Source organism: Pimephales promelas, chromosome 8 (genome assembly GCF_988280905.1).
Source record: "Pimephales promelas chromosome 8, fPimPro1.hap1.1, whole genome shotgun sequence".
In the NCBI taxonomy this organism is placed as follows: Eukaryota; Metazoa; Chordata; class Actinopteri; order Cypriniformes; family Leuciscidae; genus Pimephales; species Pimephales promelas.
In genome coordinates this window covers 35,804,232-35,830,575 of record NC_142776.1, presented here as the reverse complement: position 1 = coordinate 35,830,575, position 26,344 = coordinate 35,804,232, and the positions used below count along the sequence as shown (strand labels likewise).

General features: G+C 37.5%; 1 protein-coding gene across 1 annotated transcript in view; it reads left to right on the top strand.

The window, feature by feature from the left end:
* The window catches only part of slc38a3b (solute carrier family 38 member 3b), a 57,946-nt gene that overhangs the window by 21,906 nt on the left and 9,696 nt on the right, over positions 1 to 26,344 (top strand). Inside the window, exons 6-11 of the mRNA XM_089134475.1 lie at positions 3,944 to 4,017; positions 4,788 to 4,880; positions 6,058 to 6,142; positions 10,639 to 10,721; positions 11,166 to 11,224; positions 12,028 to 12,201. Coding sequence (XP_088990601.1) covers positions 3,944 to 4,017; positions 4,788 to 4,880; positions 6,058 to 6,142; positions 10,639 to 10,721; positions 11,166 to 11,224; positions 12,028 to 12,201 — 568 coding nt within the window. The remainder of the gene's footprint in view (positions 1 to 3,943; positions 4,018 to 4,787; positions 4,881 to 6,057; positions 6,143 to 10,638; positions 10,722 to 11,165; positions 11,225 to 12,027; positions 12,202 to 26,344) is intronic.

Sequence of the window (26,344 nt, the reverse complement as noted above, 5' to 3'; positions counted from 1 at the left end):
TATCTCTTTCTAACTCTATCTATCTATCTATCTATCTATCTATCTATCTATCTATCTATCTATCTATCTATCTATCTATCTATCTATCTATCTATCTTTAAACTAAGTTAAACTTAATTTAAACTTTAGACTAATTTAAACTTCAAACTACTTTAAACTTCTTCAAACTACTTTAAACTTCTTCAAACTTTCTGTTCCAAACTTTCACAAGCCAACTTAAAGTTTGTCTCGACGAACTTTTTAATCTAGTTATTATTATTCTTCTTACTCAGGAAATTTACAACTCTATCTCCTCCTAGAGCTTTAACTCCACATACTCCAAACTCGGCACGGACACTCAAACTGTTCTGACTCGCGTTGCTATATCTTTTCTAACTGATCGGACTTACGGTTCTCCTAAAAATGACGATCAAAGTCGGAAAAAACTCCCATTGACTTAACATTGTGGAATCTTCAGCTGTTCAAACTGCCCAACTGTCAAAATTCAAATCTAAATACCTTGAAGCCCCAGACTCAATCAAACTGTCATTCTATACACTATATGAGCCACTGAAACTCATTCAAACTAATGAACTCATCAATCTATGACACTTATCTATCTAATCTTAAACTCTTAAACTCACAATAAATTAATAAACTCTAAACTTAAACTCTCTTAGACTCATTTAAACTTATAAACTCTAAACTCATAAACTCTAAATTCATAAACTCATACTCTTATAAACTCTCATAAAACTATTAAACTCATAAATGAATAAACTCTGGACACTTACTCAATTAAACTTATAAACTCTAAACTCATAAACTCTAAATTCACACCATAGCAACCAGTTACAGCACCCTAGCAGCCGTAGGCCATAGGCACGAGGCCGCAGGCCTCGTGCAATACTAAATATTGCTGATTTCTCAGAAACTTGTAATGTACCACATTTGAAGAAGCTGACAGGCTCTGTAAGAAAATACCTCACAGTGGGGGAATAGTTGCACCCCTGGGGGGCAGGAGCTGCCCAAAATTGCCCCATTGACTTACATGAAATGGGTTGTCCTACACATTGCATTAGGGTTTTATATTGAACATAGCTCTGGATCACAGTGTCATAGAGACAAGGGGGCGGGCTCATTTTACTCAGACGACCAATCAGTCTCTCAGGATCATTGTGAAGCTATCAAGCCACGCCCTAGCAACCATTTAGAGCACCTTAGCAACAAGTCCCATAGACTTCCATTGAAAGAGATTGAAGGGATATCTCCGGATAGAAGTGTCATAGAAACATGAGGGTGGTCTCATTTGACTATGGGTAGCAAACAGCCAACCATGAATCACCTCAACAATTTCTGGCCACGTCCTAGCAACAATTAAGAGCACCTTAGCAACCAAATTTTAAAGAGGGATATCTTCCATTCTGAATGTCACAGAGTCATGAGAGTTGATTTATATCATTCATAGTGACAAGCAGCATTTGGAGATTCATCACTGGCAGCTGACAAGCCACTCCCTAGCAACTAAACAGAGTACCCTAGCAACCATTAAGCAAGATTTATATCTCTGCATCAGAACAACATATAGAGATGGGGATCGGTTTAAATCATTCATACTGACAAGCTGCCTTTGGAGTTTCATGATTGGCAGCTGTCAAGCCAATCCCTAGCAACCAAACAGAGTACCCTAGCAACCATTTTTTAACAGCTATATCTCAAAATCAGAAAATTGTATCGCGATGGGGGTTGGGTCTTTTGACTCATGCTAGCACACAGGACTTTCAATATGTTAAACATGCTAGCTGTGAATAGCTAAATGCTAATATGGATACTTTATATTAACCATATGTGAACACTACCAACCAAGTAGCAATACCATAGCAACCACCCAGGACACCCTAGCAACCGCCTAGCAACACCATAGCAACCTCCCAGAACACCCTAGCAACCGCCTAGCAACACCATAGCAACCACCCAGAACACCCTAGCAACTGCCTAGCAACACCCTAGCAACCACCCAGAACACCCTAGCAACCGCCTAGCAACACCATAGCAACCTCTCAGAACACCCTAGCAACCGCCTAGCAACACCATAGCAACCACCCAGAACACCCTAGCAACCGCCTAGCAACACCCTAGCAACCACCAAGAACACCCTAACAACCACCTAGCAACACCATAGCAACCACCCAAAACACCCTAGCAACTGCCTAGCAACACCCTAGCAACCACCTAGAACACCCTAGCAACCGCCTAGCAACACCATAGCAACCTCCCAGAACACCCTAGCAACCGCCTAGCAACACCATAGCAACCACCCAGAACACCCTAGCAACTGCCTAGCAACACCCTAGCAACCACCAAGAACACCCTAACAACCACCTAGCAACACCATAGCAACCACCCAGAATACCCTAGCATCTATCTATCTATCTATCTATCTATCTATCTATCTATCTATCTATCTATCTATGTATCTATCTCTCTAACTCCATCTGTCTCTTTCTAACTCTATCTATCTATCTCTCTAACTCTATCTATCTATCTATCTATCTATCTATCTATCTATCTATCTATCTATCTATCTATCTATCTCTCTAACTCCATCTGTCTCTTTCTAACTCTATCTATCTATCTCTCTAACTCTATCTATCTATGTATCTATCTCTCTAACTCTATCTGTCTCTTTCTAACTCTATCTATCTATCTCTCTAACTCTATCTATCTATCTATCTATCTATCTATCTATCTATCTATCTATCTATCTATCTATCTATCTATCTATCTATCTTTCTTTAAACTAAGTTAAACTTAATTTAAACTTTAGACTAATTTAAACTTCAAACTACTTTAAACTTCTTCAAACTACTTTAAACTTCTTCAAACTTTCTGTTCCAAACTTTCACAAGCCAACTTAAAGTTTGTCTCGACGAACTTTTTAATCTAGTTTATTATAAATGTTATATCACTGTCTTCGATAAAGTTTTGTCTATCCATTTATGGTGTTTTTGTTTCATTTTGGGGTATTTTTGAATTTATTTACTTCAAAAGTACCATATTTTCTATGTAAATCATGCTTATTTTTATGTTTTATTTTTTTATTTTTTTTAACTACATTAAAATAAGTGAAGTGACTTTTCTGTCACCTGGTACCTTATTTTGGCTTATTTTAGAATGCTCTAAATTACAGTTTTTCCCATTCATTTCTATGGGTGCCCATTTTTGACCCAAATACAAGATTAAGGAGTTTTTTTCACCTATTTAACAGTGTAGAATTGAGTCAAAAAATTGTGTGTGTTCAGGAGGCAAACTTAGGAAAAGTAGCCAAGTCTTGTACCGCTTAGATCAAGGGAAGTATTTTTAAAAATAAATCAAAACTATTTTGCCCACATTTGTCCAGAATACAGTTTTAGGGTTAAGCTTCTATCAGCTATTTGCTTTTGTAAAAATTGGCTTTCCATGACATTAGCTAAAAGAAAAGAGCTGGATGAATCAGTAAAATTGGTTAGTGGTGTGTTTGATCATGGGGTTTCATGGAACAGATTACCAGACGTACATTTTTGGTTCCAACACAAACACTGGCGCCTTCCCAAGATTCATTCAGCAGTAATTCTTACTCAACACTGAAAAAAAAAAAACCTTTTAGAAAGCATGTATGCAATGCACTTAGAACTCCAGCTGTAGACTTTATATTATATTTGAGTGGTTTTAATAGTTTGTAACCTTAGACTCCTAATCGCATGCTGCTCCAAAGGGATTGTCCCTCTAATGTGTGTAGGTCATTTCAGATAAAAGGTCAGCTAAATGTCAGTTTGGTAAGTAGAAAGTAGTTCATTAATCTCCAGTAGAGGAACTTTCCTTCTACTTCTTGTAAGATTACTTGGGTGAACTTCTAGAAAAGCCATCTATTAAGTCTAGCATGTGTGGAATTTGAGGTGATGTGATGGTTGTGTTTTGTCTTCAGGTTTCTCCTCACGGCTGTAGCTGGTCTGTCCTGCTATTCTATTCACCTCCTGCTGAAGTCTTCTGGTATTGTTGGTAAGAAGAACTGTATTTTTCTTGATCGGTTTGTTGTATTGTCATTTCCTAATCTGGTGGACGGATGCCTTAAAGTTAACACAGTCACGTAATAACAATCTGCATTTTTTTATTTTTGTAATCTGAACAGGAATTGCCTGAAATGGGTCAATATAGTGGAGAAAATTTGGAAATTTGAACTACTAATAGTTTGAATTATTAACTGTTTAAATTGGACATATACTGTATATGAAGAGTTCAGATGCAAAAGCCTCTAAGTGCCATTTGAAATTTTCTTCTAGAATGATCATTTTTATCAAGCTTGTATATTTAAGTTCAGCGATTTCACTTAAATGGCTATGATAATTACCTATTAATTGTTATTTAAGTGAAATTACTGAACTTAAATATACAAGTTTGATAAAAATCATCATTAAAGAAGAAAATTTCAAATGGCATTTAGAGGATTTTGCATCTGAACTCTTCATATATAGTTTAGTATGTTTAGTTCAATACTAAACATTGAAAGAAAGAGATATGTGTTGTTTTAAAACATTTTAAGAGGCATTTCTTGTTATGCAGTTGTTGGCATTTTCAGTGTGTTGTTGTGATGTCATTTCCGTTCTGAAAACACAATTCAGCTTCCATTTTAGGGCTTACTGAGTTTCCATGTTAACTCGGCGGTCACCGCAGGGAAAGATAATCATAACATGCGATAGGGTTTTGTGGAAACTTGGCTCTGGTGGTGAGATTTGTCTCTCTCTTCATGTTTTACTGACTTTCATTTCCAGGAATCAGATCATACGAACAGCTGGGATTCAGGGCCTTCGGAATGACAGGGAAGATGGCGGCCGGAATTGCCATCACTCTTCAAAACATTGGAGGTAAAGAAAATCTGATGTGAATGAGACATTAATATTTGTCCAATATTGTTTTTAAGGATCCTTTATTCATCTCTATATATTCTTGTCTGGCTTCACCAGTTAATTTCCACCCATGTATTATTTTTTACACACTTTCTGAAGTGACAAAACTTGCTTTATGCTGATATTTAACACTGTTTCCATGTTATTTAATCCCCAAATTATTAATGCTGCCTGTTCTTCAGGTTTCTCAAACTGTGACTTTTCATATTTAATTTGTGTAAAAAGTAGGGCTGTGCAAAAGTTAATTGCGATTAATCGCATCCAAAATAAAAGTCTGTGTTTACATAATATATTTGTGTGTGCTGTATATAATTATTTTGTATATATAAATACACACACATGCATGTATATATTTAAGAAAATATGTTATTAATATATAAAATATTTATATAATATAGATTATGTATTTATAAATATATACAGAATTTAAGCGCAAATAATTCTTAAATATATACATGCATGCATAGGTATTTATATATACAAAATAATTATATACAGCACACACAAATATATTATGTAAACACAGACTTTTATTTTGGATGCGATTAATCGCAATTAACTTTTGCACAGCCCTAGTAAAAAGTCTTAAATCGAATTTTACTGACTTATTTTTTTTTTTAAATTTAAAAATAATAGTAAAATTAATTCTAGATTAAAAGTATCCCCCCCTAAGAATTGCATAACAATAACATTAATCACACTGACTCGGATTAATATTATGCATATAAAATACACACAAAAATAGTAATGGATATACAAGTAATATAAATAGATAAAGATACCAAGATAAATTTTATATATATATACAGTATATATAAGCAAGATATATTTATCTATTTTTTTAAATAGTAAAAACAAGGGTGCAACAAGCAAAATGAGCATAACATTTACATTTATTCATTTAGCTGACGCTTTTATCCAAAGAGACTTACAATTGCTATATATGTCAGAGGTCACATGCCTCTGGAGCAAATGGGGGTCAAGTGTCTTGCTCTTAGTGGATTCGAACCCGGGTCTCTCACACCAAAGGCGTGTGTCTTATCCACTGCGCCCTCATAAAATCACGATGAAGGTTAGTTTCTTTTGATTGTGTTTCTTCTACCCTAATTTAGTCATTTTTTTATATTTTCTATAGCCATGTCCAGTTACTTATACATCGTCAAGTCAGAGTTCCCACTGGTCCTGCAGGCGTTTTTGAGAACAGAGAATACCAGTTCAGGGTAAGTACTTTAGAGTGTCATTGTAGAATGCCGAAATGAAATGAGAAAATCTCGACCTTCCCTCAACCTGCAATTTTGCCAGTTAAATGTGAATGAATTGATAGTTCTTCACCGACTCTGTTACTCCAGCCCAACATGTACTGTCACTATCAGCTGACGATGTCACGGTCCGTTGAGGTCAAAGACCTGCGCTCCACTGGGCCAAAACACTGAAAAATCGCAAGCTGGCGTCAAGGGGAGGTGTGGTGGCTGCTGTTAACTGTGATTGGCCAGTTAATAAGAGAACGAAGGCTGATTGGCTGATGCTGTCTGTTTCCCACCACACCTCTTTCCTCCTTCTTTAAACAAGCATACTGTCATGGCAACTGCTTAACGTTATTAATGGTTACACTTTACTTGAAGGGGTGTCTTTACATGACACCTTCATAACCATGACATGACATATGTCTTAAATATGAATTAGGGTTTCTGCATGTTTATGACAACTGTCATTAAGTGTCTTTCGCTCAATAATGACATTTTGAATGCAGATATGACATTGTTTGACTGACATCTTGACATAAACCAATACATCATAACCTGTCAGTGTCTTTGTCATGACAACTGGATATAAAAGTTAAACTGTCATGTGGTTGGCTTTGACATTGGCTGTCATGAGGCATTATAACTGTGTCATGAATATATTTCGTGACCTCAACTACAGTGGTACTAATTGAATTTGTCATTAAAAAGTTATAATGGCTTCATGACAGCCAATGTCAAAACCAACCAGCTGACAGTTTAATGTAATGTTAACCCATAAAGCTTGGTGGTTTCTTAAGTTTGATCATTAATCTGCTATTTCATGTTTATGACAGGTTAGTAATGTCAAGTTGTCATGACAAAGACACTGACAGGTTATGATGTATTGGTTTATGTCAAGGTGTCATAACAAAGACATCTCAAACAATGTCATATTTGCATTAAAAATGTCATAACTGAGCGAATGGCACTTAATGACAGTTGTCACAAACATAAAACTTCCTTCATACTCATAACTTATGTCATGTCATGATTATGAAGGGCCAGTTGTTGAAAGGTAAGCTGATCGGATTTTGGTTATCGAATTGGATCAAATCTTGAAAATGGGTTGTTGAAAAGGGAAAGAAGGAATCTGAAATCAGATTAGATCAGGGAATCCAATCCTAGTTTTAATCTGGATCAAACCTTCAGTTTGTGTTGTTCAAACTTAACTTGTCAGTGGGACTTGGATAACTTTGATCCAAAAAAACAGGATTATCCTGATCCCAACAGGGGGTAGGATTTCAAGGTGGATTTCAGGAAGAAAATGTAGAAAAACTTTAAAATTGGTCAAATAATACATTTGTATCATTTAGTGTATATATTTTTATTTATATTTTGCACTTGACTTGTGTAACCGTTGTAACAGTGATAAAGTAGAAATAGGCTAACAATTAAGTTATTCAGTATAGAAAAAGTAAAAAAAAATAAAATAAAAAAAAATATCTTGTCCCAATTTATGTTTGGTTTCAAAATAAGAGTGACCCCATGTTGGCTCTTCTACCTGTTCTTTACATAGCCGGTAGCCCACGTTGCGATATGTTGTCCCATTTAGAGCACTGGTAATCCGGATTTGGTAACGGTGTATCTGGATCAGGGTGATCCAGTCCAGTGTTGCTTTAAAAAACTGGCATAAAAGTAAGACGGATTACTTGATCCTGGATAGGAAGAGATGGGATTTCCAAATCCGGACCATTTTGATCCACATTAAATGTTTTGAACAACTGGCCCGAAGGTGTCATGCACACCCCTTCAAGTAAAGTAATACCGCTTGTGTTCTCAGGTTAAATCATCTGTTTTATCAATTATGGTGTTGAAAACAGACACATCATAGTGTTTGAAATTGAGTTTATAGGAAGAAGAGGTTTGTCTTCATTACTGTAATTGTCTTCATTACTATGCCTGTGAGTGTCGTTTTTTAAATTCTACGCACAAAAAAAGCCACATTTTATTTTGAATCCCCTAAAAATGGATAATTAGCAAGAAGTTTAAACATCAAAATCTCATGTCGTGTAATGTGTATTTCAAAATGACTGGATTAGTCTGAAGACTTCCATTTAACAGAGTGAAAGTGTAGATGGGCAAGGTGATTTATTTATATGAGCAGTGTTAAACTCACACAGGCTTTGGTTCCAGAGGCTTTTCAGTTCTGTATAATAATGAACCCGTCAGCAGTGTTAGAAACCCAGCAAAGATGGAGGCGTGTGCTTCACTGTTAACATTATGCATTGACTGAGAGCTTTTGTATAATTTCAGGAGCAGGTGCAGCAGGATGTGTGTATGTATACATGTATATACCTTATTTTACGTAAATACATGCCTTATATATAATATTTGATGTAAATGCAGTTTGGACCAGTATATTGGGAAGCACACTTCTGTTCTGCATATCTGTGTTGATATATATTCATATTTTGGTTCTTGCATGTTGCCGACTTCTGCACATTCTGTAAAGCAGCCACTTCTACTATAGACCATTTTACAAGATGTAAACAACACTGGTCCAGAAGCACTTCCTGTGTCAGTTTGTAACTGTTTTCTTTATTTCACATGTTATGTTAAGATGTTTGTTTAACTTTTTGATTCAGTTTTAAATGTTCTGTTGGTTGTATTTTATCCCAGCTTTTATGTAGTGTTAAAAAACTGAAACAGGAAGTGCTTCTGGACCAGTGTTGTTTACATCTTGCAAAATGGTCTATAGAGGAATCTTTATGCCCCTAATGATAGATAGCACATCTTATATAATGCGTTTATGATGTTTCATTCCCACGTGTAGTTGTCTACACAGTGTTTGAATACTGGGAAGAGTGGAGAGGGTCTGGAAATAGAGCAGTCTCAAACAAGGTCTGGACTTGACATACTGCGCAACACCTTGTGACTCCGTGTGTGTGTGCTCGTGTTCACAGTGTGGTGGTTACTTGAGTCCAGGAGTGGGAACTGTGCCATGTCGCAGTCAGCTTTCAACTATTTAGATGGTCTGTGTCGCTAGCGGCTTCAGCAAACACAACATATACCTTCTCATAAATCACACGAATTGCAGACTCGGTCGGAAATTAGACAGGACAGGTTGGTTAGGAGTTAGACAGGTTGATTCTGGAATAGTGTCGATGTTTTCTACAGCCGCTCATGTGAAGTTGCTCAAGTTGGCTTGTCAGGCAGAAAAGGAGACCAATAGGCACAGAAAGTTAAGAATAGTTGTATTTTGTACTATTTGCTGGTTTTAGTTACTTGTGCATACTTTATTTACAGCTCCCACTAAACCAGAGCGTAATCTCTCATTTCACCAGCAATGAAAACATATCACGTCCCTTAAAGGTTTTTTTTTTTTTTTTTTTGATATTTTCCCCCCCATGTTTTTAAAAAGAGTCTCTCGTGCTCACCAAAGCTGCATTTATTTAACCAAAAAATACAGAAATATTATTATTATTATTAAAATAACTGTTTTACAATTAAATATATGTTAAAATATAATTTATTTCTGTGATCAAAGCTGGATTTTCAGCATCATTGGTCCAGCCTTCAGTGTCACATGATCCTTCAGAAATAACATTTGTTTTAGTTTTTTTTTTACAGTTTTACTGCTTAACATTTTTGTGGAAAACGTTATACGTTTATTATTTAACAGAAAGTTTAAAAAACAGCATTTATTTAAATAGAATTCCCAGACGAGGAATGAGGGTCTTATCTAGAGAAACGATCGCTCATTTAAAAAACCAAAACAAACAAAGTTTAAGTTTTATAAGCTCAAATGTTCACCTTGCTCTGTTCTGTGATGCGTGTTTGTGACTCTCCTATTCGAACTCATTTATCAAATTTATCATTAACGAATCTTTTTTCGTGTCATTTGGTTCATTCAACGAACGAAATGAACGAATTGACTCGGAAAAAAGATTTGTTGATTTTGATAAACGTGTTCGAACAGGAGAGTCACGAACAGAACAGAGCAAGGCGACCATTTGAGCATATAAAACTTAATTTTTTTTTTTCTAAATGAGCGTTCGTTTCACTTGATAAGACCCTTATTCATCGTCTAGAATCGTTTAAAGCCCTTTGAACAGTTTGCATTTTTCACTGAAACTCTCATTTGGACCTTGAACCGTTTGGTTCCCATTGAAGTCCATTATATGGAGAAAAATCCTTGAATGTTTTCATCAAAAACCTTAATTTCTTTTCAACATGGACATCTTGGATGAGATGGGGGTGAGTAAATGATCAGCAAAAGTTTTTTTTTTAAAGTGAACTACTCCTTTAAGCCTTGTCTGAAAGTGAGAGTTAAAGCAAATAAGGTTTGAATTCACAATCATCACCTGACAAAAGTATTTCCTGTATTATGCCAAATCTTGATGTTTTACAGTAATTTGGCCTTACCACATAAAATAAACTAATTCGACTGAAAATGAAGACATTTTGTGAACTCTCTGTCTCTGTTTCTGCAGGGAGTGGTATCTCAATGGCAACTACTTGGTGGTGCTCGTGTCTTTCTCTGTCATCCTGCCATTGGCTCTAATGAAACAGCTGGGTGAGTCCATCATTTCTACTTCAATCCATCTCACCTCTCTCTTCACCTCCTGAAAGTGTGTTTCATCAGCCCATAGCGTGCACGTCTGACCCAGTTGAAAGGACTGTTCATATTACAGAGCGCAAGTTCAAGCACTTTAAAAGCACATTCTGTTTTCATATAAAGCGATAAGTCAGACCAATAAATAACCAAAGTAATGGCAAATAGTTTTTTTTTTTTCTGAGAGCAAAAGTGTTTTAACCGTGCACAGTTGTTTTAGTAATTGAGTGAAGTTGACCTTGTCTGGTAAGCTCTGTCAGCAGAGATTAGCTTCTGAGATGAGTGATAACTCACTGCGCTTTTCTTAGCACATGCATTTATAGTTTGCAGGGATGCATGGATGTCGATTGACAATAGCACTGGGACGGCATATTGACGCGCTTCGCTATATATTTCTATTTTCAGGTTACCTTGGTTATTCCAGTGGCTTTTCACTCAGCTGCATGGTCTTCTTCCTTAGTGCAGTAAGTATTTGCCATCATCTTCATCATCATCCGATATTATTAGAGTCAATATTAAAACAAAATTGAAGAATCAAACCAAAAAATTATACCAAAAACTCACTACCATCCTGCCCCTGTATCTTATACTTATAAACATATTTCAGACTCAGAGCGTGATGATTCACAGATGCGCATAACAGTTCGCCCACACACTTTTCCCAGAGGTATTTTAGAGGATGGAATATTATATCATATGTACAAAGCAATGCTGATTAATGCAATACTGACTTCAGAATAAGATGACTGCGGCTTTTAATTGATTGAAATTGGTTCAATTCTCTCGGGATAAATATGTTCTGTGATGTTTCACAAGTATAATTTGTCAAGGGGTGTTCAAATATTAATGTTTTCTGTTTTTGCTCTTTGAGCTGCTTTTAGGGATTATTATTTTTAACCCATTGTGGCTTTATTTTGTCTATATTTCCTTGGAAATTTTAGCCAACAAGACATATAGCTGTTAGGGATGGGCCAAAGTTGAGTACTAGCGTACACAAAATAGCTAAAATGCCTATGCGTATTTTCCATTTTCACTTTTATAATGTTAAGGCGAACTCAGAGATGAAGGAGAGTGGGATCCAATGGCGGATACACTTTAAGAATAATAATAGTAACAACAAAAGAACAAGGTACATGTGGGAAGACCATCACGAGGGACCAATCAAAAAAAAGAACTACAAAACTAACAGAGGAAACGGACTTTAATAGTCCAAACAAAACAAAGAACATATGACAACTCCATCCTCTGTCCCTTTCTTTATTTTTAGGTCATCTATAAGAAGTTCCAGATCCTGTGCCCATTCGAAGAGTTCACGGCCAACAGCACGCTGGCTCACGCACATTCAAACGTATCCACTAACCACGCCCACAGCTACCATAACGGACATGTGATGGCGGATGACTCCCACTGCAGCCCGCAGATGTTCACTGTGAACTCACAGGTACTGTATAGTTCAATATCACATGTAATTCAGAGGCCTGTTTCAAAGAAAACCAGCAGGTGGCGCAAAATTATTGGCTGCATCCAAAATCGCATACTTCTCTACTATAGACGAATCCGGCGAAACTACCGGAAGTAAGCAGGGCGCCATTACTGAGCTGTTGCTGGGTAGCGTTGCGCCATTGCCTCCTATTGTTTTAGTTGCAACTTGCGTCCACTGGAATAAACAGCCCGCGATTTACGACTGTCACTAACGTTACAACGTTACCCCTTGTATAATGTCGAGTGGGTAAACAGTTTCCGTTATAAATTGTTTTAATGGTGGCAGTAAAATTTTAATTTTGAAGAGAAAACATTGTGAATACCCCGGGTCGACTGCCCCTGTCTGGTGCCGTACGGTTTACAGATTTCCTGGGCGAGTACAAGATGTGGACATTCGCGTATAATAACAATTATTTAAATATAGCTGCGAGCAGCGATGGCGGGCCCAAGCCGGAGGCACCGCAACCCCGGTTCCTTTAGTTACCTAAAGGCACCCGGGTGGCGGTGCCGAAGGCTTTGGCCCTTTCATGATTAAATGTTAAAACGGCTTGCCATACTCTGTCATTTCGACTAGTCACAATTATGTTACAGATATCTTAAATGATAATACAAACTATCCAAAGTGTAACGACTAGACAGAAAGACGTTGTTGATATCTACAATGTTAATTCCGGATAGGCAAACTTAGCTTTTAAATGTTAAAAGGGCTTGCCATACAGGGACGTAGGCTCAGAGAGAGGCTCACCATATTCAGACCAAAATATCTGACTTCCTCTTGGTCCGAGCTAATGACTATGTATTAGAAAGTTGTACGGCTTGAGGAGTACAATGTATATACCGATTTTTGTAACTGTAGATAAAACTAACAACCCCACTTTTAAGTATATATATGGTGCCTTTAGTGTTATTCTGCACGACGTGCAAAAACTTAACCCCCGCTTTTTTAAGTATATATATATATATATATATATAAAGAGGGTTATTCTGCACGACGTGCAAAAACTTAACCTCCGCATTGACTGTCGAAGAGAAGTGTGCAGAAGAGCTTACATCAGTGAGGGCTTTGCAAAATATATATACATACAAACACACACACACACATATAAATGAGGTTAGTGTTTTACAATATTAAGGAAAGCAAATGTATTGAAATATAGCACATTAATTTTAAATTCATTCAGCTTCAATTACCAATTTGTAGTTTACCAATTTATCTTACTTTTATTTAAAGCAAACTATACATTTAAAAGATTAGGGTTATATGCATATTTTGTCATTTAAAAAAATACAAAATTGTTATGCAAAAAGATAAGGACTTGCAGAAAAAATCTACAGTCAGCCACACACACACACACACACACACACACACACACATAAACGCAGACACCAGCACCCCCCCCCCCTCCCTCTTCCCCACACAGACACTGATAGAGACAAGATACACATCCAAACTGCAATATCTGACTTTCTTTTGGTCTGAGCTTCTTACTGTTAATTAGAAAGTTGATCGGCTTGACAAGAACAATATACGTGGCATGTTTTGTAACTGTAGGTAAAACGAGCAAAGTTAACACATTTTATGTGTCCTTTTTTAGTCATAAATTATTTTCCTCGCCACGGCCAAACCGTTCGAGATATCAAAAATCCGTCCGGAATTGAGCATCCTCAATGTCTTGACTTCATGCACACCGAGTATGGTGGTGATTGGTAAACACATGCGTTGTAATTTGATGTATTTCTCCTAGGAGATTTATTCAAACAACACATAATTCCCAACTTCCATTTGAACTGTCTTAAAACTTAGAGCAGAGATGGGTGCAGGTCACGCAAGTCTCAAGTAAGTCTCAAGTCTTAACCGTCAAGTCTCAAGTAAGTCCCAAGTATTTTTTTGGGGGGGGGCAAGTCAAGTCAAGTCACAGGCTATGTCAAGTCAAGTCAAGTCTTGTAGTAGGTTAAGTCAAGTGCAAGTCAAGTCACCTTATTATTTTAATTTTACATGCAGAATCTGATCTTAATAAAATGAAAAGACAAGATAAGTATTTGCCAGTAAATTACAATAATTTGCATTGTAAATACTCATGTTCAGTAAAATACACCATGGAATCAAACAAAATTGTAACTTCATAAAATTATTTATTTTTCACTTCTGCCAACAGTGTGTTTGAAATGTTTTAAATTTTCAACATTGAGTCCATAAAACAAATAACAGCTTAACATCCTACAGACTCTCTGAACACCTTCCTCTCTCTCAAACACAGTTTACAAACAATATTAAACTTTGTTACATTTCTCCTCTCTCTCTCTCTCTCTCTCTCTCTCTCTCTCACACACACAGTGGCGGTTCTAGACCATTTCAACTGGGGGGGCCAAGCTGGGGCCAGTTGTACTGTTAGAGGGGCCAGTTACATTTAGACCTTATCATTTTCTGCACTGCACTGAAGGCATAAATAAGCAAAATACCATGTTTATAATTATCCAACAATTTGCATTTCCATTATATTTTTACATTTGCATTACATATATCAGTCTGTATTTGAATTTCCATTTTATTTTTTTACATTGAATATACAGTATGTATGTATATATATATCTATATATATATATATAATTTTTACAAATTAATCTACGATTTTTGTGGGGTTTTTTTTTTTTTTTTGCAAAAAGATTAGCAAATTATCCTCTAAACTGGCCTTTTTAGGGGGCTTTCCTCTCAGGGTGAATGAGCTTTTTTATAATTGTTTTTTTCCTGACATCTTTGAAAGACAGAAGCAATAATTAATGCATCCTTGGCCAGGATATAATTATAAAATATGACATGATTTTAAAAGTGACCTATAAAATCGACTATGCAATACACTTTAATTTATCTAGTGCTAATAAAATTATTAAGCCTATTTGGAGAGAGAGATGTTTATAATGTGACAATATGTCAGTCATCGTGATTCGTGTAATAAGATGACTAGGCCTAGACTACTTGTTCTGAGCAGGTGTTGTCAGTGAACAGGCTGTAAAACTGTTGTCTAAGTTACAGACTGATACTAATTAAATGGGAAACGAATCGATTACCTAACGTAACCTCGGTTCTCTCTAGATGAGGGAACGAGCATTGCGTAAGCTAGCTTACGCTACGGGAAAGATTCATCTTACATCAGTCAAGTTGTCATAGTTTTTGTCAAACAAGTTGTGAATTTGTTGTAACATTAAAACAGGAGATCATGACTTACTCCGTGCTCCAAGTGATGTTCGGAGCTCCAGTGATTAGTTTCATCTGTGGGACGGGTGAAGAAACTTTCGGAAGATGTTGTAACAGAATCATATGAACAATTCCAGGATATGCTTTTTTTCATTGGTTGTTGCGTTAAATTTTACCCAGATACAATAGTGCCCTTTTCTGATTGGCTATTAAGTAGCACTTCTCTTTTTTTGATTGGCTGATGCGTAGCAGGGTCGACTGCTGAACTCCAGGCGAGACGCGCTTGATTCTCACGTGAGAGCGGCGCGGCCAGAGAAATTGCGTATATTAAATATATTATTAATAGTTTTTCCGCATGAGAAATACAATGTGTGACGGGAGTGTGAGACAAAAGACTGAAACGAGTGACTGTCATGCTCAATGCGTGACACACTATAAAAAAAATATTTCACACTGACTCCACATTTAGGGGGGCCACAAGGGGGTCCAAGCTTGTTGTCGCAGGGGCACTGGCCCCCCCAGGCCCCCGCCTAGAACCGCCACTGCTCACACACACACACACACACACACTTTCTCTCTCTCTCAAGAAGCAAAAACATAACTGCTAAAGGTTGTATCAGCGATGGCGGGGTAACACCACTTAACATCACGAGTGATATTCCCTTAGGCCACGCCCCCTTCTCTCCCCAAAATATTATAAGCAATCATGCGCATCCCGTGTGCAGAATGATGCACTTGAAGCAACACCAAGTCACAGCACGCAACGCTTCACATTGAAAAGAACATAGCGAAGGGATGGTATCTATAATCTATGCTTAGTAGGGCTGCACGATTTGGGAAAATGTCATATTGCCATTATTGAGCCAATATTGCAATTGCGATTTGCGACTCCGATATAATAAAATGGTTTCATGAGTCCAACTTGCTTGGTTCTAAAGTAAAATGCACACACAGATTAATGTTTATTTCTCAACTCAAACTAAAAACAACAACAACAATAAATGATTGATAACACCTATAATGACCAATAAACCATCAACCAAACCAACATTACAGTGATTCCATCAATTGAAAGCCATCAACTTTTAAAAAAATTATTAGGCTTAAAAAAAATATATAACAGCTTTTAAATTAAGTGAACTTCAAACAATCCCCGCATAAACCCATAATAAAAAACATATTTACCTGTGCCCTTCCTGTCTTAACAGGTACAGAAATTGAATAAAGTTATCAAACAGTCTGCGCTGCCTGAATCATAAATTATATATATAATAATCCTTATTAAAGCTACAAAAGTTCTTTACTCAAGATCAGTGAGTAATTTTCTAATTTCCCTTTGTTCTTTTAACTTTACTGAAAGAACGCTTTATTCGCTGCTGGCCCTTTAAGAGCACCCGTTGCCGAGACGCGGATCTCACACGCGCCTCATAGCACAACTCTTTTTATCCATAGACTTTTCTTATGTTATGAAGATACTAGACAAAACCACATTTTGGCATAATTGTGTGTGCTATTGTTCGTTCAAGCTCGAAAGAGAACTGTTTATTCTGGGCTGGCACACGGTCAGTGCATGCGCATTATGCGTATCATCTAATCTAGGGCACTCACAGGCAGCTTTTCACTTCTTGTCGTGCAAAATGCGAAAAGGCATTTGAACCAATAAGAGGGGGATCTTGTAACACTAGTCAAAGGATGACAAAAAAGAAGAGATGCTGCGCTAATAGCCCTACTTTGTTTATTTCATATAAAATCGCGGCATTTTGCGTTATATAATTGCATAGGTTTGAGATCGCTATTACGACTGCGATATAATCGTGCAGCACTAATGCTTAGTGTATTCTAAAGGGCAATAAACTCCACTCCAGCAAGATAGTCATTTTATGCAAATCATAGACCTTTATGCCTTATCTACAAATAAAGTATAATATTGGGAACATTGATCTTGAAGAGAGTGTCGTCGTGTTACTGTCGCAACCGAACGCGACGCGCTAATGCTGATGCATGGAGAATGACTGATGCGAGATGACTTTCCGTTAACTTTAACTTAGAGACTAAAATATTAATTTTACCACACATTAAGCTATTGAATGACTTTAGAAGTCTTGGAATATAGTGTGAAAACTTGATTGTGCTTTACAGTTTTTTATGCCTTTAGAGGGGCTTAACAAAATAACACAATATGCAGAATGTCGGACGTCACTTATAGGCTAAACTGTTTTTATAGATAAAACTAGGCTATTTACATTCGGCAGTCATGAAAACAAATCTCAGATAATGGTTGACTAGGTAACAATGTGTAATTTTGCGCCGGAGTTCTCCTTTAACTTACATTAGCTAGCTAACTACGAACGAGCTAACCAGATAACATTAACAAATTGACAAGCACTTACTGGGCAGAATGGCTGGCTCTTCAAATGACGGACGAAATTGGAGGTTGTCATCTGACTGTCCGCGATCTTAACGTTGCATGTCTTGCAAAGCGCTGTTCTTTTGCCATCTTGTTGTAAGAAATTCTTGAATCCGAAAGCGACCCTCGGTATCCCTCCGGCTGACATGTTGATGTGATCTGATGTAAGTGGGCGTGGTGTGCGCGTAAGGTATGAGAGGGCATGACTGATGATCTCTGATCCAGTCATGACAGCGCTATTCTCAGCCTGCGCTCCAGCTGGATCAACTTTATTTTTTTTTACATAATTTATATATTTTATATTCAAACTGAAAACATGATGTGATTAACACTCAAGTCATATTATTACATGCAAGTGTGTTTGATTTATGGACCAAATTTTCAGATCAAGTTTATGGACCAAGTTAATTTAATTAATAAACTAATTATATAAAACTATTAATGCACTACAATTAAACTGGTTATATGCCTTTACTTATAAAAAATAAAAAACTTATTTAAAAAATACCAGGCTTAAGGCATTTATTTTTTATGCAGGCCATACACACAGGAGTGAAATGGTTAATACCCCTCCCCCTACAAACACACACACATACACAGACAGGCAAAGACAGCAGGCTCAGATTGAGCAAGACCACATTCAAACAAACATATCTGACTTTCTGTGGGTCCTAGCTAATGAGTGTCAATTAGAAAGTTGTCCGGCTCGAGGAGTACAATATACATACCGATTTTTGTAACTGTAGATAAAACTAACAACCCCACTTTTGTCAAAAGGTGGCGCTACTGAGCCCTCACCACGCCCGTTTCTGAAACTTTGCACGTGTCTACTGGCTAATAAATGTGATGTGTCTGTCGAGTTTCATGCAATTTCAAGCATGCTAAGGGTCTCAAAAGCATCCTAAAAGAATGGTAACGTTTGATGCGTCGCCACGGCAACAGTTTCAAAGATATCAAGAATCCATTCACAGGTCTACATCTGCCGTATGTTTACATTATACAGATGACGTTTGAAGCAAATCGGGTAAAAATAAAAGGGTGATATCAAAGCATTTTGAAAGTGACACACTTCCTGCTGCCAGTTGGTGGCGCTATAACTTTGACTCACAATAGTCACATCCATGTGATCGTCCTCTTACAGCGAACACACTGCTGAAGTTTCATCAAGATCAGTTAATGTATGCTGAAGTTATAACACACTTCCTGTTTCACGTTTCTCGCCATGATTTCGTTTCCTCGCCACGGCCAAACCGTTCGAGATATCAAAAATCCCCTCGCAAACTTTCATCCTCAATGTCTTGACTTCACGCTGACCGAGTTTTGTCGAATTTGGATCAAAGCTCTAGGAGGAGTATTTAACATTCCATTGCGAGCGTTTTACAAACAAACCTCAATAGCCGACTTCCTGTTGGGCTGGGGTAAAAAGTAAAAGCGCGAGGTATAGATGAAACTATGAGATCAACATGTGCACCGAGTTTCATATTATTATATACAAACGTGTTTGAGTTATGGACCAAGTGTTCGGACCCCGTTCCAGGGGGCGCTGACGAGCCGCCCTGCCACGCACGGGTACCAGCTTCAGCCCGGCTCTGATGGCCGCGGGTTCTGACCCATGTGCAAAGTTTCAAGAGTTTTCGAGCACGTTAAGGGCCCCAAAAATGCCCAAAAGGTTACAAAATAATAATAAATATAGCTGCGAGCAGCGATGGCGGGCCCAAGCCGGTGGCACCGCAACCCCGGTTCCTTTAGTTACCTAAAGGCACCCGGGTAGCGGTGCCGAAGGCTTTGGCCCTTTTATGATTAAATGTTAAAACGGCTTGCCATACTCTGTCATTTCGACTAGTCACAATTATGTTACAGATGTCTTAAATGATAATACAAACTATCCAAAATGTAATTACGAATAGACAGAAAGACGTTGTTGCTATCTACAATGTTAATTCCGGACAGGCAAACTTAGCTTTTAAATGTTAAAAGGGCTTGCCATACAGGGACGTAGGCTCAGAGAGAGGCTCACCATATTCAAACCAAAATATCTGACTTCCTCTTGGTCCGAGCTAATGACTATGTATTAGAAAGTTGTCCGGCTTGAGGAGTACAATGTATATACCGATTTTTGTAACTGTAGATAAAACTAACAACCCCACTTTTGTCAAAAGGTGGCGCTATTTAGTCCTTGCACATTGCCCGTTTCTGAAACTTTGCACGTCTACTGGCTAATAAATGTGATGTATCTGTTGAGTTTCAAGCAATTTCAATTTCAATTTGACTGTTGAAAAGAAGTGCGCCGATTAGATACTCAGGATCGGTATCGGCTCTGACACTGCCATCTTTGACGAGGCTGATTCAAATTCTATATTGTGCATATACTATTCTGTTAGGCACAAAGGCACAAAAACTTTCTAAAGTACCATAAAGTTTTTGTGTACTGTATTATTAGTGTTCTGAAGCTATTATGTGATATAGAAATTAATATTTAAGTCATTAAATTCAAGAACACAAACTTTTCCCTCTCTGCGCCTGTCAGTCATTCTCCATTCAGCATTCAAACAGCACGTCACATTCGGTTACAGTCAATGATGAAACGATCTTCAATGATTCAATGTTAATCCTATTATACTGGATCTTTAAGATAAAGGTCTAAAGGTCTATATTTTCGAATGAAGAAACTTTTTCTTGCTGGACTTTATTGCTGTAACTTAATCGTGTTACTTTCTACCGGGTGTCGGACGCTGTCGGTTAGATCACAACACTAGAGTCAGAGCACTATAATTGTTCTTCACGCACACAGTAACTGAAATTTAAAACCTTTAAAAGAAAAGGCTCAATAAACTATTGCATAGATAGATAATGTATAATACACTGTTCATAAATATGTATTTCCTTTGTGCTTTGAACTTTTCAATACGGACTCAATGCGCTGTAACTTCATGTGGCTTCAAGCACATCATTCTCCGCTCGGGATGCACATAAGTGCTTTGTGCTGCACCGTATTGGAGCCGTAATATCATAATGCAGTGACGTAATGACAGATTATTAATTGCCTTTCAATTATATGTTGCTTTATAGCAGCCATGGCTATATTTTTTTATGATTTTTGTTATCTTGTTTTTCATGAATGTATTTTTCAAAAATAAGAGCAATGTGTATTATCTATTATTAATATGGTTTATAATAGCATTTTTGTCATAGATTATGACAAAGTAATCATATGATCCACCAGCGAGGAACCAGCAGAACAGAGTGAACATTCTTTCTGTTTAGTTCAATCCTACTTAATAGGAATTTATTTAAAATGCTCGCTCTACTCCACACCATTAATGTCTTGTGCGGACATCCGTATTTTGACTTTCGGTTTTAAGTAAGCGATTTAAAAGCTCCCAAGTCCCAGCGGAGTCACACGTTGATTAACCGGTGGGAATATACACAATAGGCCTACCTGATATTGAACACAAGAGGGCAGTATAGCACTACGTATGACTCAGATTATTATTTTTTTATGAATTTTACAACAATTCTGGCTGTTTTTGAACGTAAACACAATTCTTAAATGAAAAAAAAGGAAAAATTGGGGAAGTTATAATATTTGTATAATTTAATTTAGAAACAAATGATGTATAATTACATTTTTAGAAGATATGAGGCTTTTAGTGTTTACTTTTTTGACATTACTTTAATCTTTTGCCATAGTTGCACATGTCTATTGGCTAATAAATGTGATGTATCTGTTGAGTTTCAAGCAATTTCAAGCAAGCTAAGAGTCCCAAAAGCATCAAAAAATAATGTTAAAGTTTGTTTCGTTGCCACGGCATTTTGAAAGTGACACACTTCCTGCTGCCAGTTGGTGGCGCTATAACTTTGACTCACAATAGTCACATCCATGTGATCGGTCTCTTACAGCGAAAACACTGCTGAAGTTTCATCAAGATCAGTTAATGTATGCTGAAGTTATAACACACATCCTGTTCCATGTTTCTCGCCATAATTTCGTTTCCTCGCCACGGCCAAACCGTTCGAGATATCAAAAATCCCGTGGCACTTTTTCATCCTTAATGTCTTGACTTCACGCTGATCGAGTTTCGTCGAATTTGGTTCAGTGCTCTAGGAGCAATAATTTAAATTACATTGCATGTGTTTTAAACACAACCCTAAATAGCCAACTTCCTGTTGGGCTGGGGTAAAAAGTAAGAGTGTGAAGTATATATGAAACGATGAGATCTATATGTGTACCAAGTTTCATATTATTACATGCAAGTGTGTTTGATTTATGGACCAAATTTTCAGACCAAGTTTATTGACCAAGTTAATCTGATTAATAAACTAATTATATAAAACTATTGTCAATTCACTACAATTAAACTAGTTATATGCCTTTACTTATAAAAAATAAAAATAAAAACTTATTTAAAAAATACCAGGCTTGAGAAATGTATTTTCTTTATGCAGGTCATACACACAGCAGTGAAATGGTTAAGCCCCCTCCCCCTGCACACACACACACACACACACACAGACAGCCAGCCAGCCAGCCAAAGGCTCAGAGTGGCCATATTCAAACAAAAATATCTGAGTTTCTGTGGGTCCTAGCTAATAAGTGTCAATTAGAAAGTTGTCCGGCTCGAGGAGTACAATATACATACCAATTTTTGTAACTCTAGTTAAAACTAACCACCCCACTTTTGTCAAAAGGTGGCGCTACTGAGCCCTCACCACGCCCGTTTCTGCAACTTTGCACATGTCTACTGGCTAATAAATGTGATGTGTCTGTCGAGTTTCATGCAATTTGAAGCATGCTAAGGGTCTCAAAAGCATCCTAAAAGCATCCTAAAAGAAGGGTAAAGTTTGATGCGTCGCCACGGCAACAGTTTCAAAGATATCAAGAATCCATTCACAGGTCTACATCTGCCGTATGTTTACATTATACATATGAAGTTTGAAGCAAATCGGGTAAAAATAAAAGGGTGATATCTAAGCATTTTGAAAGTGACACACTTCCTGCTGCCAGTTGGTGGCGCTATAACTTTGACTCACAATAGTCACATCCATGTGATCGTCCTCTTACAGTGAACACACTGCTGAAGTTTCATCAAGATCAGTTAATGTATGCTGAAGTTATAACACACTTCCTGTTTCACGTTTCTCGCCATGATTTCGTTTCCTCGCCACGGACAAACCGTTCGAGATATAAAAAATCCCCTCGCAAACTTTCATCCTCAATGTCTTGACTTCACGCTGACCGAGTTTCGTCGAATGTGGATCAAAGCTCTAGGAGGAGTATTTGACATTCCATTGCGAGCGTTTTACAAACAAACCTCAATAGCCAAATTCCTGTTGGGCTGGGGTAAAAAGTACGAGCGCGAGGTATAGATGAAACGATGAGATCAACGTGTGTACCGAGTTTCATATTATTACATACAAGCGTGTTTGAGTTATGGACCAAGTGTTCGGACCCCGTTCCAGGGGGCGCTGACGAGCTGCCCTGCCACGCCCGGGTACCATCTTCAGCCCGGCTCTGATGGCCGCGGGTTCTGACCCGTGTGCAAAGTTTCAAGAGTTTTCGAGCACGTTAAGGGCCCCAAAAGTGCCCAAAAGGTAGTAAAATAATAATTATTATAATAATAATAATAATAGTAAAGAAAAATAATCCCAAGGAAAACAATAGGGCCTTCGCCCTTTCAGGGCTTGGGCCCTAATAAATAATCCTTAGGAAAACAATAGGGCCTTCGCCCTTTCAGGGCTTGGGCCCTAATGACATAAGTAAAAAAAATACAATAAATATGTGATATAGTGATCAGCAAAATCTCCTCTCTTGCTATTTTTTCTATTCAATTAACATGCTATGGTCATTAAATGGCTTTCCTGAGCTAAATGTAACGTTATGTGACATAATTGTTTTCCTGCCCAGATAGCAAACTGACATTGAATCAACGTGGAAATATGACATGGAAACAACGTTGATCTGACATTGTTTTGCTCATCGAATTAACGTTGAACCAACGTCAGACGCGTCTTTCTTTCAAAACTAACGGAAAATCAACTTGAAATCAACGCGTTGTTTCAACGTTATGAAAGCAAACCAATTTTCGATTTTCATTTAGCTTTGAAGAATGCCGCGTCTGACGTTGGTTCAACGTTAATTCGATGAGCAAAATCGACGTTGTTTCCACGTTGATTCAATGTCAGTTTGCTGTCTGGGTGCTGTTATATTGACCTCTTTCCATGGTTTAAAAAAAAACACTAATTGGTCGATATTATGTATACTTTCTAGCTGTAACGTTACCTTACCCTTGCCTGTTGCAATGTAAAAATGAGATAAATAATGGACACAAATGAAAAACATGAATTTGTTTATTTGATTTCATTCATTTATTTATTTATTGTTGCCAAATCGACAGATCTTTTTATAGTTTCCTCGTTAGCAAACGTTAGCCTAGCTAGCTTGCCAAGCTATTTTCATAAATAACGTTAATCTGTAAGATCGTTTGTACCTTCATCTGTGACTGGAGGCCACTGCAGTCACAGATCAAACCAACAAGTCATTCTGCCTGGCTGTAGCTGTCATTGTTGGAGAATTCTGCTTGTCCTATGTACATGTGAAAGAAGCGTGCATGTGATGTAATGCCAAGCAGAAAAAACTAGGGTCTTAGGGCACATGAGGACAGGGCCCAGATAGCAAACTGACATTGAATCAACGTGGAAATATGACATCGAAACAACGTTGATCTGACATTGTTTTGCTCATCGAATTAACGTTGAACCAACGTCAGACGCGTCTTTCTTTCAAAACTAACGGAAAATCAACTTGAAATCAACGCGTTGTTTCAACGTTATGAAAGCAAACCAATTTTCGATTTTCATTTAGCTTTGAAGAATGCCGCGTCTGACGTTGGTTCAACGTTAATTCGATGAGCAAAATCAACGTTGTTTCAATGTCATGAGAGACGTCGTTTCCACGTTGATTCAATGTCAGTTTGCTGTCTGGGTGCTGTTATATTGACCTCTTTCCATGGTTTAAAAACACTAATTGGTCGATATTATGTATACTTTCTAGCTGTAACGTTACCTTACCCATGCCTGTTGCAATGTGAAAATGAGATAAATAATGGACACAAATGAAAAACATGAATTTGTTTATTTGATTTCATTCATTTATTTATTTATTGTTGCCAAATGGACAGATCTTTTTATAGTTTCCTCGTTAGCAAACGTTAGCCTAGCTAGCTTGCCAAGCTATTTTCATAAATAACGTTAATCTGTAAGATCGTTTGTACCTTCATCTGTGACTGGAGGCCACTGCAGTCACAGATCAAACCAACAAGTCATTCTGCCTGGCTGTAGCTGTCATTGTTGGAGAATTCTGCTTGTCCTATGTACATGTGAAAGAAGCGTGCATGTGATGTAATGCCAAGCAGAAAAAACTAGGGTCTTAGGGCACATGAGGACAGGGCCCAGATAGCAAACTGACATTGAATCAACGTGGAAATATGACATCGAAACAACGTTGATCTGACATTGTTTTGCTCATCGAATTAACGTTGAACCAACGTCAGACGCGTCTTTCTTTCAAAACTAACGGAAAATCAACTTGAAATCAACGCGTTGTTTCAACGTTATGAAAGCAAACCAATTTTCGATTTTCATTTAGCTTTGAAGAATGCCGCGTCTGACGTTGGTTCAACGTTAATTCAATGAGCAAAATCAACGTTGTTTCAATGTCATGAGAGACGTTGTTTCCACGTTGATTCAATGTCAGTTTGCTATCTGGGGGACGAGAGAGTGGAAAAGTACCCAAAAAACACTTGTAGCACAGATGCAGGTGTTGGGAGGCACTGGGAGAGAAACAGATTGTATACAATGTAACAATGTGCCACTGGGTAAAGCGTACTGAAACAAGGAGCCCATTGTGTAAAAAGAAATGACACGCATGCGCAGAAAAGTTTGCCCCAATTAAAAATAAAATGATGATGCAGGTGTTTTTAATCTGGGAGGAGTAATAAGGAGGAGCCAGGAGAGAAGAGATAACAATTTGAGCGCTAATTGGCTACCACAAGGTATAAGAAATGAGTGCAGACCGTTGTAAGATCAGATGGCCAGCTGGCATCTCACTTTGTTGAACTGCTCAATAAAGTTGCTTTTCTGAGACCCAAAACCTCGACTCTGCACAATTTCTTCAAGACCTGATCCGGACTTTGATGATTTGAATTGAGACTGAAAATCTGCCACAACATAATCGAGGGTCCGAGGTTTGTTTACATACCGGTGCACATGTCTATGCCTGTGTAACAGCTCAGTAATGGCGTCGCCACAAGATGGCAGCCTACACAGAACGCTCGTCGGATTCGTCTATATAATAGGACAAAAACAGTATGTGACCAAAAAAGTATATCTGAATTTACATTCATAAAAAGTTTGCTAAAAGTACCCGGAGGATTTCCCTGTGAGATTCTGAAGTGTGCATACAACGGACACTTTACTATCCCATGAGGCCACGGGAGAGGATTT